Source organism: Alligator mississippiensis, chromosome 2 (genome assembly GCF_030867095.1).
Source record: "Alligator mississippiensis isolate rAllMis1 chromosome 2, rAllMis1, whole genome shotgun sequence".
Lineage (NCBI taxonomy): Eukaryota > Metazoa > Chordata > Crocodylia > Alligatoridae > Alligator > Alligator mississippiensis.
The window spans coordinates 6222115-6239073 of NC_081825.1; the positions used below are offsets into that span (position 1 = coordinate 6222115).

The window sequence follows — 16959 nt, forward strand, 5'->3', positions numbered from 1 at the left end:
AAATAATACCCCAAACCCCACTCCTGGACTTGTCCGCGCCTTGAGACCTAGCTAGTGGGTAGCCGGGGGTTGCAGGGGGGGCTCCCTGGTGTCATTTATAGATTTAATAGACTTCATAGACATCAGGGCTAGAAGGGACCTCAGAGGATCATTGAGTCCAGCCCCCTGCCCCAAGGGCAGGAAGTCAGCTTAGAAGGCATAATGCTTGGCATTGCCAGCAAAGTTAGGCAAAGCCACATGCCAGCTAATTTAATGGGCCCCTGAGATGCTGCAATTGGGCTGTCTTTACCTCCTTTATGGTAGAACTGCCTGGTCCCCCTTCTCAAGCTGGGAGAGCACCACAACTAGGGATTAAAGCAACCACAGGTTTGTTCCCTCCCCCCTACTGCAGCTGCATGTGAGAATACCATCCTGATTCATATTTTCAAAGAAAGATCTTTTTCTCCTCTTCATTTAAAAAATAAGGTTTATCTTATTCCTGGGTGAGTGGTATGTGAGAAAATACGGTAATTTCACACCAAGCGCTAATGTCTGAACACCAGGTCCAGCTAACAGCTGGCTGTTGGCCTTTCCATGAATCTTGTTAATAGGGTAAGCCCTTGCTATTTAGGGACCAGCTGCCTCCTATTACAAAGAGCCCAGAAGGAGCGGGAGATGGGGTAGGATGGGATGAAGCTAGAGGCTCTCAGGTGCTGCTGGTCCCACGCAGGTCAGACTGGCTAGAGTGGGTGTCTGAGCACTGGATGACTGCAGTCACTTGTGCACTCTGGCATCTCTCAACAATGCAGAAAAAATTAAGTAAAAGCCTTTCCAGCCAATGGTCAGGATAATAAACAGCTCCTGCCACTTGGTGTAGGACGGCGGTGGTGATTGCCAATGAGCTGTACAGCTCCAAGGCAGTAACTTTTTCTCAAGAGTGAATAATGTCTCAGGAAAACAGCCTTCCCTCTGGCTATCGTTGGGGCCAAGCCTGAGTCAGAGGCACACGGAAGGTGTTGGATCCTGACCTTCCAAGTGTATGACGTCAAATAGATGCCACTTAAATAGACTAGATGAACCTCAACCAACGTTTTCTGTGGAAAGTGGCACACTAAAACATTTAAAACCCAAAGATACACCAGGGGGATGTTGTACCAGAATTGGGAAAAGGAAGTTTCCCTGTGCCCTACTCATATCCCGGGTTGGAAAACTTCACCTGATTCTTCAGTTGGAGCCCCTTTACCATCACCGGTGTTGCCAACTCTCATGATTGTTGGCGTTGCTCTTAAAGTCTACACTTCGGGAATGTGAAAAACTTAGCTCTTTCCTTATATATATATATATATGTGTGTGTGTGTGTGTGTGTATGTATGTATGTATGTATCTTATTTATATATAAGATACCTACTTTATATATATATATATATGTGTGTGTGTGTGTGTGTATGTATGTATGTATGTATCTTATTTATATATAAGATACCTACTTTATATATATATATATATATGTGTGTGTGTGTGTGTGTATGTATGTATGTATGTATCTTATTTATATATAAGATACCTACTTTATATATATATAATGTGTGTGTGTGTATGTATGTATGTATGTATCTTATTTATATATAAGATACCTACTTTATATATATATATATATATATATATATATATATATATGTGTGTGTGTGTGTGTGTGTATGTATGTATGTATGTATCTTATTTATATATAAGATACCTACTTTATATATATATATATATATATATATATATATATATAAAGTAGGTATCTTATATATAAAATATATAAGATACATACTTATATATAAATATTTAAGATACCTACTATATATATATATATATATATATATGTATATATATAAAGTAGGCATCTTATATATAAATACGCAATGAACCTTGTCTGCCATAAATATAAAAGTATATATATCTTATATATTATATAATATAAATATATATATATATTTTATATATATATGTATGTATGTATGTATGTATAAGTTTTTCACATTCCCAAAGCATAAACTTTAAGACCAATGCCAGCAATCATGAGAGCTGGCAATGCTGCATCACCTTGCAAACTACTGCCCATAAAAGCATAGAGACGTAGGGCTGGAAGGGACCTCCATCTAGTCCAACCCCTGCCTGAGGCAGGATCAGCCCATCCAAACCTATACAAATCTATTTTCTAACCTCTTAGCAAAACTACATAGTCAACCCTGGCACAACACAAGACATAGCACCCGAACCTGCCACAAGTAAAGGAAGGGGACCGTGGTGACCAATGTCCCGCTGCTGCAAACGTTATTAAAATATGCTCAGGGGAGCCAAAGAAGAAGGCCATGTCTCCACCCCATGGCTAAGGATGGAAAAAAAAAACCCAAAGTCTCTGCCAGTCTGACGATAAAGTGAAATTCCTCTTGACCCGAAATGTGGCATCAGTCTGACACTGCGAGGAAGGGCAAGACCCTCGAGTCGGGAACCTCTGGGTTTAAGTCCCAGCAGGAGCACTGGCACAGCCCAGTCGCCATCCCCTGCCTTGGTTGCAGCCAACACCCAATGCTTCTGGCAAAGGTGAAAAAAAAACCCTGACACACATAGGGACAAGACAGGAAAACAATTCCTTCCCAGCAATATGTGGTGGCCGGCAAAGCCCAGAAGTCTGGGAAATACACCATACCCCCCACCTCAGTGTTTCACCCCAGCCACAGCTGCATGTAGGAGCTGGATGAAATATCTTGCACTGTGTTGAAGCCAGGCATGGTTTTTTTAACACTTGGAGGCCTCCTGAGTAAAAGGCATGATGAACCTACTAAATATTAATAGTAATGCAGAGGGAAGATCCTGATTTCCTTCGCACGGGTGCAGTTGTACATCTGTTACACTGAGCTAAGCGAGATCAGCAAGAGGCGTGCTATACAGCCAGAACGCAGGGTGTGAAAATACATTTCTGGCCCCATCTGCCCTCCGAAAACCATGTGAAACCGGCAGCAGAGCAAAGAGGATCATCCATCAGGCAAAAAGGCCTTTAAAACATTTTTTAATTAAAAAAAAAAAAAAGCTAGAAGGGAGCTAGAAGTTCTTCTCTAGCAAAAGCAGCGGCTAAAAAGAAAGCAAGCCCAGCTCCCAACTGTTAGCGACGTGAATTTGCTTCTAGGCGGTCACACGTGCAACGCGAAAGCTGCATGGTGTTGAGAGAGCTCCCAAATAAAGTGGTGAATGGAGAAAGCCCATAAACCGACTCATCCATGGCAGGAAAGGTCTGATTTACATCTCATCCCTCCTGCTCCCAAGCACAGTAGGAAGCCCCATTTCTTCTGTAAGGTACAGTTTTTTCCTCCCTCCCCGAGAGATGCTTTCTTAATGTCACATAAAACGACTCTCTCGGGGCCACGCCAGGGAACAGAGCAATGCAATGATGTCTCAGGTGCAAAGACACGGCGAACAATAAAAATCCCTCGAACGCTTGGCTTTTTAAACGACGTCATGATGGAATGGGTCATTTGTAATGTTCCAGTTAAAGTTGCTCCAGGCACCTCGGTCATAAAGCCTTGAATATGGGGAGGGGTTATATTGCTGTAAATATTGTCCCTGCGCTCTGTTCCATGAAGCCAGAACATGCTGATTTTCTATTTTGTAGGCAATTTTTTCAATGGGCCTGGATTTCCTTCACGTTGGAGGATCGTGGGATGCCTCCACATTTAGACAGGTTGTCTGCTTTTCAATCCAGCCACGGGGCGTGGGGGGGATGGTCAAGAGTACATCTTTGGTTGCAACTTCCACCCGAAGCCACTTTTCCAGTTGCTCACCTTGCACTGACAAATTAAGTCCTTCCAGGTGGAAATTTTGCACATTTTGTAATAGCTGGTTGGGGCGATGCTTCTAAGAAAATGTACCCAAAATCTGCTGTGCTGTTCTTTGGTCCTGGATCCATGTGTTCACAGACATGTGTTTGCATGGGCAACTCAGCAGCGGCTGGATACGGGAACGCCCGCCTTGGCCTGTTTTACGCAGCTCACTGAGATTTAAGAAGCAGGTTGCGTTGGCGGAAAACCAGCTCGACAGGTCTTAAAGTTAAGATGGCCTAAAGGGAGTATTTCACGCATGGAAAAAAAAGACTTTTTCTATGCATATTTTTGGGGGCTGATCTAATCCAGCCCAGGCTCTTGAATAAATCAACATCTCTGAACTGAAACTGGAGACAAAAGTTTTATCCAGTGTTTTAACAAAACAATATTCATCCATGTATTTCTGGCCGTGGACTGGAATGGCCTGCTCAGGTCTGAGCTAGGCCAGCTCTTGACCCTAGCTGTCACTGCTTCTCCCCGCCACCTGCCCGCGGTGCTGCATGTGCGGGTCCAGAGGCGAGCAACAAAAATGATAGAGGGCTTGGAAGGCAAGTCATACGGGGAGAGGTTGAAGGAGCTGGTCACGTTCGTCTTGCAGAAGGGACGTGACAGCAGTCTTCAAATACTTGAAGGAGTGCCATAAAGACGATGGAAAACACCTTTTCTCTCTTGCTGCAGAGAATTGGCCGCAGACCCATGGCTTGAAGTTGCAACAAGGCCGGTTTAGATTGGATATCAGGAAAAGTGTTAGAGCGGTAAGGCAGTAAAATAGATACCTAGGGAAGTTACAGAGACACTATCATTGGAGGTGTTCAAGAAGAGATGGGAGAGCCATTGGCCAAGGAAGACCTAGGCCTATTTTCTTCCATGGGTATTTATTTACCAAGCTTTGCTACTTGCTGCATGGGGCCGGAGGGATTTTTCCCCCCCTGCCTGCTATTACATGTATCAGGTTTTTAGCAGACAAGGTTTGTTGGGTAAATCCGGTATCTTTTATTCGCCCAACTCAAATTGTTGGAAAAATTCTTCTTTGCAAGCTTTTGGGTACAAATACCCTTTGTCAGGCTGAGGAAGCATCTGCAGTTGGTGTGCGCTCTTCCTGGAGGGAATGAATAGCAAAAAAGCCAGAGGCTGGTCTATGTACCGCTATTCCCCTGGCATAAGGAAGAATAATACAGTCTGTTTGTCCACTTAGTTTACTGGCAGGGTGCTGAGCCTCTTTGGATCATCTTATGGTCTGTGGTCACAAGGTCATTTACTCTATAGCCAGGTGATTAGCTGCTATAAAGTGCCTTTGACTTCAAAGCCATACATTGGAGAAGGACGCTTGGCTTCTCAGTCCTCAGTTCTGCGCATGACGATTGATGCGGGCAGGTTGTCTGGGTCCTAGGAGGGGAGAAAGAAGGAAGTGAGATGGAGCACCCTTTTCTAGGCCAGGTAATCTCAGGGGTGCAATGAGAGTCTTAGGAGGGTGCATGTGTCCCCATAAATCAACTATGGTTTAATCCAGTGGTGTTCGAATGCCAGCCCGCAGGTCAGATCGAGTCTATGGAGCTGGGTCATCTGGCCCGCACAACTCTCCACAGATGCCAGATTTTGGTAGTGGGGGGATGATGGCAATTAATAGTACCACGACCCCTCCAGCAACACATTTCCAAGCTCTTCCGACACATGACATAGCCCCGTGTGCTGGATCAGGCTGGTGGGTAGGGCCGGGGTTGAGGACCTGATCCAGAGTCCAGCAGAAAGCAACACAAATGCTTAGTGGGGGTCTACAAAACCTGATTCACAAGGCATGGTTGGAAGAGCTGGGATTATTTAGTCTGGAGAAGAGGCGATGGTGGGAGGGATTGGATAACAGTCTTCCAACTCAAGAAGGGTTGTTGTAAGAAGCATGGCCATCAATGGCTCTCTTTATGCCCAAGGCACGGGAGAAACAGGAATGGGCTTAACTTGCAATGAGTGGTGGCCATTGCAAAGAACCTCCTTCCCGAGGGTGGCTTAGCCCTGGAAGAGACCTTGGGGGTTGTGGCATCTTCATCTTTGGAAAGCCATGAGTGTGGTTTAAACAAACATACATCTAGAGCTGGTGTAGACTGGGATGATCCCGTCTTGAGCAGGAGGTTGAACTCGATGACCTCCTGAAGACCCTTCCAGCCTTACTTTTTCCATGATTTTGCCCCATCCCACCAGTTGCAGCTGGCCCAGCCAGGTATGAGTACCATCATCAAAAACTATCCTTGTCTGAACTGTCCTAGGCTGGCATCCTAGTAAGAAGCAAGAGGCGGGTGGGTCAAGCTGCTAGGAGGGAGAAGGTAGGGCACAGCTTATAGACGTGGGCAATAATCAGCAGCCCCATTAGCGGTCTGTCTCCTACCCCCATTTTTAACCTCACATCCCTAAGGGTTAAGTAGTGCTCCTGTGTGATTAAGCCAACAGCTCTCAACCTTTTTAGACTCCAGGCACCCCTGGATAGACTCGTGGCCCCCCTCAGAAAATGCCAGCTCTTTGTTTTCACTCTTTTTTGACTACAGAAAAATAATAGAGCTGTTCTTCTGGTGCAAAGGACTCAGAAAGACTATGGAGGTTTGAATGTTTTTAACACTGTTTCTCTGGGTTTACCTTGTGAATCATGTTTGTAACCTAACCTTGCTAGCGTTATGTGGCACCCTTGGAAGACACTCACCCTGGTTCACAGCCCTGGGGCTAAGCAGACGATCTGGTGCTCTCTAGCAAAGGGAGCTTGTCGGTGAGTGCCGATGCTGTATCGTTAAGTCCTAATTGTGCTGTTTGGATTCAGGCAGTTTTCCCAATGGGAGATTTGTCTGAGCAAGGACTGCTGGGCTGGGCTGGTCCTTTGTAAAGGACTTGAGAGACATTTGGGGATGCCAGTCCACAGGACATATATATTTAGGATCATAGGAAAGCTGGGTTGGGAGAGACCTCACAAAAGTCATCTAGTGCAGCCCCCTGCTCAGGGCAGGGTCAGCCCTGACCAAACCATCCCAGCCACGTGTCTGTCCAACCTACTCTTGAACATTTCCAAGGATTGGAGTTTACACAGTTTCTCTAGGCAGCCAACGTTTGACCCATAATCAGAAAGTTGCTCCTAATGGGTTGCATTGGTAGGAGCGTTGCCAGCAGATCGAGGGTAGTGATTCTTCTCTATTCAGCACTGGGGAGGCCACATCTGGAGTCCTGTGTCCAGCTGTGGGCCCCCCACTGCAGAAAGGATGTGGACACACTGGAGGGAGTCCAGCCGAGACTAGTGAAAATGGTTTGGGGACTTGCACATATGGCTTGTGAGGAGAGGCCGAGGGACCTGGGCTTACTTAGTCTGCAGAAGAGAAGACCGAGGGGATTGAATAGCAGCCTTCACCTCCCTGCAGGGGGGCTGCAAAGAGGATGGAGCTGGGCTGTTCTCAGTGGGGGCAGGTGGCAGGAGAAGGAGCAATGGGCTCAAGCTGCAGCAAGGGAAGTTGAGGTTGGATACTAGGAAAAACTTTCTCAGGACGAGGGTAGTAAAGCACTGGAACAAGCTACCCAGAGAGGTGGTAGAGTCTCCATCCTTGGAGGCGTTGAAGACCCAGCTAGACAAAGCCCTGGCTGGGATGATGTAGTTGGGGCTGGTCCTGCCTGGAGCGGGGGTTGGACTAGATGTGACCTCTCGAGGTCCCTTCCACCCTCATTTTCTCTGATTCTCTATGAGTCTAATCTCCAGCCTAAATTTTCCCTGCTGCAGCTGAGGCCATTGCTCCTAGTCCTGACCCCTCCAGAGAATGGCCCAACTCCATCCTCTCTACAATCACCCTTTAGGTATCTGAAGGCTGTTATGACATCACCTCGCAGTCTCCTCTTCTCCAGGTTAGATAACCCTAGCTCTTTCAGATATTTAGGGAACGGACGGTTTGCTTTAGGGTCTGGAAAGGAGGAGACGCGGCTGCATTGCCTTGCTCTCAGGGGGTGGGAATTCACTGCCGTGACACGCTCTTTGGTTCTCTTGCAGAAGGCATGATGGAAGCCGTCAGCTCCGGCAGGGATTGCCTGCAAGCTGGGGAGTCCTGCACCAACGACCCCAGCTGCAGCTCCAAGTTTCGGACCCTCCGGCAATGCATCGCGGGCAACGGTGCCAACAAACTGGGTCCGGATGCCAAGAACCAGTGCCGCAGCACGGTGACGGCCCTCCTGTCCAGCCAGCTGTACGGCTGCAAGTGCAAGCGGGGCATGAAGAAGGAGAAGCACTGTCTGAGTGTCTACTGGAGCATCCACCACACCCTGATGGAAGGTCAGTCAGCCCCGCGGCACAAGGGGAAGGAGTTTCCCCTTCTGTTCTTAGAAAGGATCTCAGTGATGGTGGGATCCACCAGCTCCCCGGCTCTCTAGCAACAAAACAGGCTTCCCCCACCTTGCAGACAGGTCATGCCCAAACTTTGGCCTCTCTTCTGAGAAGTCCACATGGTTTCCAGTCAATGCTGGCCGGGTGCTCATTCTGGGTGGACACAGGGGCCTGCCAACATCTGGATGGAGACCATCAACCCTGTCCTCCCAGCAGGCTTCTCTGACTGGCATGGATTTGAAGCAATGGCCCAGTTGTGAAGGGTTTGGAAGCCCGTCACGCATCCTGGAGCCACTCAGTCTCATTGCTAATTAACTCCAGGAGGGTTTTTAGCAAAGGTGAATCATAATAGCTGCAAGCAGGCCTGGGTACATGCTTTTTTGGACAGGGTGAACCTGGGGCAAGCCCTCAAAGCTGTTCTTCAGGTAGATCACCCCGACTACTGCATCCCCAATAGTTTTGGTCCAATCCTGCATGTCCCTCTATTAGTATTATGATAGCACTCATAGTAGAGAACCCAGCCCCAGCCTTTGGTATAGACGGTCCCTGCTCCAAGTAGCGTATAGTCTGCATTGTAACGGCTCAGCTGGGAGCTCACTGGAGAAGACACTTGGGATCAGGCTGGCAAATAATCTCATCTTCATCCTCACCCTCCCTCCAGCTGAGGGACAGAAGGCAGAAATGTTATTAAGGGACTTGCCAAAGGCTACAGCGAGAATCAGTAGCAGAGCGGGGGGGCAGACTGCAGCTTATACAGTAGCACAGCAAAGCTGCGTTTGTGCTTCTGGCAATGGAGGGGAGGAGGGGGAAGAAAGGGGAGAAAAAGAGCCAAAGTAGAGGAGTTATTCAGTGAATAAAGCAGAGAGCAGGGAGTGCAGAAACTGCAGGTCACAGGTTAGGTCCAGAAGGGACCATTTTGATCCCCTACCCTGACTGCCTGCAAAAGGCAAGGCAGAGACCATCTCCCATTCATTCCTGTATCCAGCAGATAAGGTTTGGGAGAGCAGAAGCAATATTTTATTCTTTTGGAAAAACACCCGCAATCTTGAACAAAGCCCCCCAATGACACAGCAGCCGCAATATCCCTCAGTAATCCTTTCCGATGGGTAATGACCAAAAAGTGCAATTTGTCTCCAGCCTGCATTTCTCCAGCTTCAGCTTTTCAAGGCAGGAGCTCATCGTGCCTCTGCCTGCTATATTAAACATTGCTCTGTTATCATAAATATCCTTCCCGTGTGAGTCTTCATAGTTTCATAGTAGTTAGGGGTCAGAAGGGACCTGAATAGATCATCTAGTCTGACCCCCCGCCACTGGTTGGAGCACACGCTGGGATCACATGACCCCAGACAGGTGTTCATCCAACCTCTTTTTGAATTTACCCAAGGTAGGAACGACGACCACTTCCCCAGGAAGTTGGTTCCAGATCCTAGCTACCCTGACAGTGAAATATTGTCTCCTAATCTCGAACCTGAACCTATTCTCCAGCAGCGTCTGGCCATTGTTCCTCGTCACCCCAGGTGGTGCTGGGGGGAATAGGACCCTTCCTATTTGCTCCTGATCTCCCCTAACAAGTTTGTAGGCAGCCACCAGGTCCCCCCTCAGCCTCCTCTTGCTGAGGCTGAACAGGCCAAGTCCCAGAGGACTGGAAAAGGGCCAATGTGGTCCCCATTTTCAAAAAGGGGAGGAAGGAGGACCCGGGCAACTATAGGCCAGTCAGTCTCAGCTCCATCCTTGGTAAAGTCTTTGAAAAAATTATCAAGGCTCACATTTGTGAGAGCCCGGCAGGACAAATTATGCTGAGGGGAAACCAGCACGGGTTTGTGGCGGGTAGATCGTGCCTGACCAATCTAGTCTCTTTGTATGACCAGGTTACAAAACGCCTGGACACAGGAGGAGGGGTGGATGTCGTATACTTAGACTTCAGGAAGGCCTTCGATACGGTATCCCACCCCATACTGGTGAACAAGTTAAGAGGCTGTGATGTGGATGACTGCACAGTCCGGTGGGTGGTGAATTGGCTAGAGGGTCGCACCCAAAGAGTCGTGGTGGATGGGTTGGTCTCGACCTGGAAGGGTGTGGGCAGTGGGGTCCCGCAGGGCTCAGTCCTTGGACCGATACTCTTTAATGTCTTCATCAGCGACTTGGATGAGGGAGTGAAATGTACTCTGTCCAAGTCTGCAGATGACACAAAGCTATGGGGAGAAGTGGACACACCGGAGGGCAGGGAACAGCTGCAGGCAGACCTGGACAGGTTGGACAAGTGGGCAGAAAACAACAGGATGCAGTTCAACAAGGAGAAATGCAAAGTGCTGCACCTAGGGAGGAAAAATGTCCAGCACACCTACAGCCTAGGGAATGACCTGCTGGGTGGCACAGAGGTGGAAAGGGATCTTGGAGTCCTAGCGGACTCCAAGATGAACATGAGCCGGCAGTGTGACGAAGCCATCAGAAAAGCCAATGGCACATTATCGTGCATCAGCAGATGCATGATGAACAGATCCAAGGAGGTGATACTTCCCCTCTATCGGGCGCTGGTCAGACCGCAGTTGGAGTACTGCGTGCAATTCTGGGCGCCACACTTCAAGAAGGATGCGGATAACCTGGAGAGGGTCCAGAGAAGGGCAACTCGTATGGTCAAGGGCCTGCAGACCAAGCCCTACGAGGAGAGACTAGAGAAACTGGACCTTTTCAGCCTCCGCAAGAGAAGGTTGAGAGGCGACCTTGTGGCTGCCTATAAGTTCATCACGGGGGCACAGAAGGGAATTGGTGAGGATTTATTCACCAAGGCGCCCCCGGGGGTTACAAGAAACAATGGCCACAAGCTAGCAGAGAGCAGATTTAGACTGGACATTAGGAAGAACTTCTTCACAGTTCGAGTGGCCAAGGTCTGGAACGGGCTCCCAAGGGAGGTGGTGCTCTCCCCTACCCTGGGGGTCTTCAAGAGGAGGTTAGACGAGTATCTAGCTGGGGTCATCTAGACCCAGCACTCTTTCCTGCCTATGCAGGGGGTCGGACTCGATGATCTATTGAGGTCCCTTCCGACCCTAGCATCTATGAATCTATGAATCTAGGTTCAGGTCCCTCAGTCTCTCCTCGTAGGGCCTGTCCTGCTGCCCTCTTGCCAAGCGGGTGGCCCTTCTCTGAGCCCTCTCCAGGCTGGCCACATCCCTTTTGAAGTGCGGTGCCCAGTACTGGACACAGTACTCCAACTGTTGCCTGACTAAAGTCTCATAGAGGGGGAGGATCATATCTCTGGACCGGCTAGAGATGCATCTTTGGATGCATGACAAGGTCTGGCTGGCCTTGCTGGCTGCGGTCTGGCATTGGTAGCTTATGTTCATCTTGGAGTCAATAATGACTCCAAGATCCCTTTTCGCCTCTGTGCTCTCAAGAGGGGAGCTCCCCAGCCTGTATGTGTGCTGTGGATCCCTTCTCCCCAGGTGCAGCACCCTGCATTTGTCTGCGTTGAACCCCATCCTATTCTCGTCTGCCCACTGTTGTAGTCTGTCTAAATCTAGTTGCAGCCTCTCTCTCCCTTCAAGCGTGTCTACCTCACCCCACATCTTGGTGTCATCGGCAAACTTGGACAACGTGTTTTCCACCCCCTTGTCCAAGTCGCTGATGAAGATGTTAAGCAGTGTAGGCCCGAGGACCGAGCCCTGGGGTCCCCACTGCTCACATCCTGCCAGGTCGAGTATGACCCATGCTCCACTACTCTCTGGGTGCGCCCCATCAGCCAATTTTTGACCCATTCAACTGTGCAGGCATCAATGCCGCAATCCCTCAATTTATTAATTGGAGTGGCATGAGAGACAGTGTCAAAGGCCTTCTTAAAGTCCAGAAAGACTGCGTCCATAGCGACACCATCATCCAAGGGTTTAGTTACCTAGTCATAAAAGGCCATCAAGTTGGTCTGGCAGGACGTGCCTTTGATGAACCCATGCTGATTGCCCCTGGGCATGATCTCCCCTGCCGGCCCCCATAGATGTGCTCCTTGATAATTTTTTCAAGGATTTTCTCCAAGACCGATGTGAGGCTTATGGGCCTATAGTTTCCTGGGTCCTCCTTTCTCCCTTTCTTATAGATGGGGACCACATTAGCTAGTTTCCAATCTCCGGGCACCTGGCCTGTGGACCACGATTGCTCATACAGCTGGGCCAAGGGCACAGCAATGACCTCCGCCAGCTCTCTCAACACCCGTGGGTGGAGGGCATCTGGGCCGCAGATTTAAAAACATCCAGCCCTTCCAGAAGATCCCTAACTACTTCTGCGCAGACCCGAGGCCTGGCAGTGCTATCCTCAAGATACCTGCGGTGGGAGAGCTGTCCTGGTCCCTGTCCAAGAAAACAGAGGCAAAGAACTTGTTAGATTTCAGCTTTCTCGTCTAGCGTAGCCACAAGATTACCATGTGAGTCTGACAGAAGCCCTACGTTACCCGGTGCCCGCTTCTTACTCCTGATGTATTTGGAGAAGGACTTTTTGTTGTCCTTCATCCTGGTCGCTAGCCTGAGCTCCACCCCCGCCTTGGCCTTCCTAATGGCTGTCCTATACTCACTACATAAGCTGCTCTTTTCTTGCCTGTGCCACCGTTCCTCCCTGTAACCTTTAGCAAATCCCTTTATTTCGGTCTGTGCTTTGCTGTCCCCACCCATGGATGGACATAAGTGAGCATTGCAGCCTCGGGGCTGCAGCGAAGATTTCTCACCACACCTCAAGAGCCATTGTGCCAAAAAGGCCACAGGCAGACCAAGCCATGCATGGGTACCTGCTTTTTTGGACGGGGAACCATAAGCAGATGTGACAACAGCCACATCACTTCCTCATGTGGTGTCGGGGACAGAAGCTGGCATGCTAGCCCCATGGGCCCTCTAAATTTGGGCAGGCTTCTTTGGCATGTCTACACCAGGTTGGTAAGCCCTGCTTGCATGCTCCTAGTCTTGCCATATGCCAATGAAGATGCTCCATGATCATCTCCAGCAGCCACTTTCAAGGGACTGAGGTCTTGCAGGATCTCTAAGTTTATCTTCACTGGCTTATTCCAGTTTGGAGGGGGGGATCACTGGGAGCTGGTCCACAGTCAGGTTATAGATTCATAAAAAATTCGGGTTGGAAGGGACCTCAGGAGGTCACATCTAGTCCAACCCCCTGCACCAAGCAGGACCAGCCCTGACTACATCATCCCGACCAAGGCTTTGTCTAGCCAGGGCTTAAAAACCTCCAAGAATAGAGACTTCACCACATCGCTGGATAACCTGTTCCAGTGTTTTACTACTCTCCATATGATAAAGTCTGTCCTAATATCCACCCTCAACTTGCCTTGCTGCAGCTTGAGCCCATTGCTCCTTCTGTCATCTGCCCCATTGAGATCAGCCCAGCTCCATCCTCTTTGCAGCCCCCCTTGTAATGCTGCTGTTAATACGTAGGCCTGGTCTTTGACCTCACCGGTGGCGCTGATCACCTTTGTGATTGCTCTCGAGACCCTGAGCTGGGGAAAGGCAGTTTTGTTTTTGAAATAAAAATGAGTTCAACCAATTCTTTAAATACTTTGTATTTTCAAAGGCTGCCTTGAAAACAATAAGAGGATGCGATGGATGATAAGCCACGCTGCTGTTGCTTCCTGGCGGGCCGTGTCCACGGGCTTAGGGAAGATTAGGGTTCACGCTGTCTCAGACCAGATTTAATTCCTACACTATGCTATTATTTAATAAATTATGATTTTATAGTTTTAAGAGTCAGCATAAAGGGGGGCCTGGGTGGTGATAACTCTCCCCTGTCAGAGCTGCGAGTATTTTATGCACCATTAAAATTAACCTGGGAATAAAATGGAAGCTTCCAGCTGTAGGAGGAAGAAAGGTGAATAAAATCCTAATGTGGGGCTGGGTAAGGGGGCAAGATCTCAGGGACCAAGCATAGCAAAGTGGATGGGGAGGGTGCCATCCAGACCAATCAGCTGTAAGAAGTACGGGGGCAATTCCCCTGGACCATGAGGTCACCTCCTAGGATGTGATGCTGCGGGGTTCTGGTATTAACATGAAGCCATTTAGGGAAATAAGGGACCTCAGCACTACACAGGAGCAGACTTTTTCCTTGATGGGTCATTGGTTGAGTTTACTTACAATGAAATCCCCAAAGTAAGGTTTTAACAAAGAAATTTGCAACCCAGATCCCGTTCCTCAGACCCCCAGCGATCTCCGTGGGTCACAACTTTGAGTCCTGCAGGTCACCTTGGACTCCCAAGACCAAGACAGGGGGAGTACAGGCAACTTGAAGGCAAGCTTTGCATCTTAGCTGTGCTAACAAATGCACCGCATGTCCCATCCATCAGCTGGATGCAGGGGAGCTGGTGGCAGCCTAGCTGGTCCTTTCCTGGCTTCCTGAAGACATGAAGCTGCAAAGTATCTCCAGTCTTGGGTGCCGAGGGCTGAAGTGCCAGAGGAAGGAAGCCAGTTTGACCCACGTTGGTCTTTTGTAGAGCAGGAGAGCAGTAGCAGCAACACAGGAACCCAAAATACAGCTAAACTGGAGAAATGCTGGAAAGAGAGATGCAGACCCAGGTGTCTGGGTCCCCAGGACAGGGGGATTGGTGTGCATCAGCAGGGCTGTGCTGGGGACCAGAGCAGGAATATCTACAGGACCGTGGATCAGGTATAAGATGCTGTGCAAAGCTCAGGCGCTGCAGGACTGGCATAGCAGGGGCTGCAGGGCATTGGCAGAGCTGTATGGATGCCCCAGGTGGAGGGATGCAGAGCAGGGTCGGGCAGAGCTGCTCAGGGCCAGGAAGAGCAGGAGGCTGCAGGTCAAGTCTGAGACACACAGAGGAGCCAGGTCTAGAAAGAGGTTTGCAAGTGTGGCCTTGCTCCTCCGAGCCACCACTTTGCTCTCCCATCATTTGCATCCTCCCAAGCCTTTGATTTCCCTGCTCTCATTTCCTTTGGGACGCATCTTTTGTGACACTTCTATAGTTAACCGTGCTCACTAATGTCTAATTGACTGAGAAAGGAGCCAGCCTGAAAGGGACTACCGCAGGCTCATCTCTCATTCACAAGTGCCCTGGAGGCCGTAAAAGCTTCCTCGAAGCCTTTATACAAATCAATCGTGGACGCGTGCCCCTGGGGACTTTACAAAGCACAGTATTTACTCCGCTCCTGTCGAGCAAGTCTGTGTTTAGACACCCGAACACCTGGGAGGGACACAATTCAAACACAACCTGAGACGGAGCTGCATCATCCGAATGTAAAAATGCTACGCTGCGACCTATTGTGGCCCCCCCTGCAATCAGTGGCAACGCCAGGTATTTCAGACGAGGGTATGGCAATGCACCTGCAATACATGCAAAAGGCTGCGTATCATGGGAGCAATTTCTTCCTGACCACAGCTGGCAATCGGCACATGCCCCGAAGCATCAAGCTTGATCGCCCTTTTATCCCAGCGAGCGCTGCCGTGACTGCTGTCCTTAACCATATAAATGTCTGCTCCCCCGGCGCTTGGGGGTTTTTTTTGCATGGAAAACTTACTGAGCTGTTTGCCTCAATAATATCCTGTGGTATCAGGAACCGGGATGGAGCGTTATAGTCCTTGGCATGGAGGAAAGAGGAACGCTGATTGAATAAAATGAGCTTTCCAACATCCTTGAAATCCATACAGGGAGGCTTCTGCAGGGCTGTCTGTCATTAGCTCAATACTCAGCTACCAAAAAACAGGCAGCCTGCAATGGGAGAAGATGCAAGGTTAATAAATATGACGGTATATTCATGCGCCCCAGTGAGATGGACATAACCGGCATAGGCCAAGGAAGGGCTGTCTAGAGAGGAGCGTGTCTGGGTGGAAAGACAACTGTTCCTGTTGCCAAAGGACGTGGGCTCTGTTCACAGGCAAGAGCTCCTATTAAATCAGGCTTCATTGCTGACAGATCCAGCAGAGAGGACTGGCTGGTCCTTTCGTCTGTGATCTCACGCACCCTAAATTGTAGAACATTTTTCGGGGTTTAATATCCAGCTTCCTCTTTGGGGCCGCACACCAGGATTTGGTAGAGTAGAGCTGCCAGTTGGCATTATAGGTACCCAGTATTTCTCTAGGGAAAATGGCCTCTATCTATGAACATGCCCTGATGAGGCATCTTGGATGCATCATGGACAAGCAGATGATGGCTCTGCTGGGACATGTGCAGCCCAGGATGCGTCTTGGGGGCGAGGATGATCTTCCCCACTTCCAGCTAAACTTCTCTCCCTCCCGTTGTAGGAATGAATGTGTTGGAGAGTTCGCCGTACGAGCCGTTCGTGCGAGGCTTTGACTACGTTCGGCTGGCGTCCATCACTGCAGGTATGTGTGTGGGAGCATGGTCCAGGGATGGGTGTGGGATGGGTGGGAAGGACAAATGCATTCAGCTTCATCTCGGCCTGCTCCACTTCCAGCCTTCACACCTCGAGGCATGGCTCACCGCTGCATCGGCAGTGCTGGGAAGGTGCCTGTGGCTCCATGATGAGAGCTTGATACGGGGGGCAGGTGTTAAGGCACGTCCCATCTTTGCCCATGGGTGTTTCGTGCCCATGCCCTAACTAGCGAGAGTGGAGAGGATAGCATGATGACACTAAGGGGGACACCAGGACACATCTAGGAGGACACCACCTGCCTGCGAGCCAGACTTTGCCCACCCCTGACCTAGGACCAGACTTGAGTTGTGCAAAGGGTGTTTCAGGAGCTGGGGTAACCATGAATGGAGAAGTTATGGTGCTTACTAGGCAGGGGAAGGCTGTCCTAGAGGATGACACCCAGGGCTGTGAG

General features: G+C 49.4%; 1 protein-coding gene across 2 annotated transcripts in view; it reads left to right on the forward strand.

The window, feature by feature from the left end:
* Window positions 1-16959, forward strand: part of GFRA4 (GDNF family receptor alpha 4) — a 130919-nt gene that overhangs the window by 82660 nt on the left and 31300 nt on the right. For both annotated transcript variants that reach the window (XM_019495661.2, XM_019495662.2), the window contains exons 2-3: window positions 7849-8127; window positions 16417-16497. In XM_019495661.2, the coding sequence (XP_019351206.1) occupies window positions 7849-8127; window positions 16417-16497 (360 nt within the window). The remainder of the gene's footprint in view (window positions 1-7848; window positions 8128-16416; window positions 16498-16959) is intronic.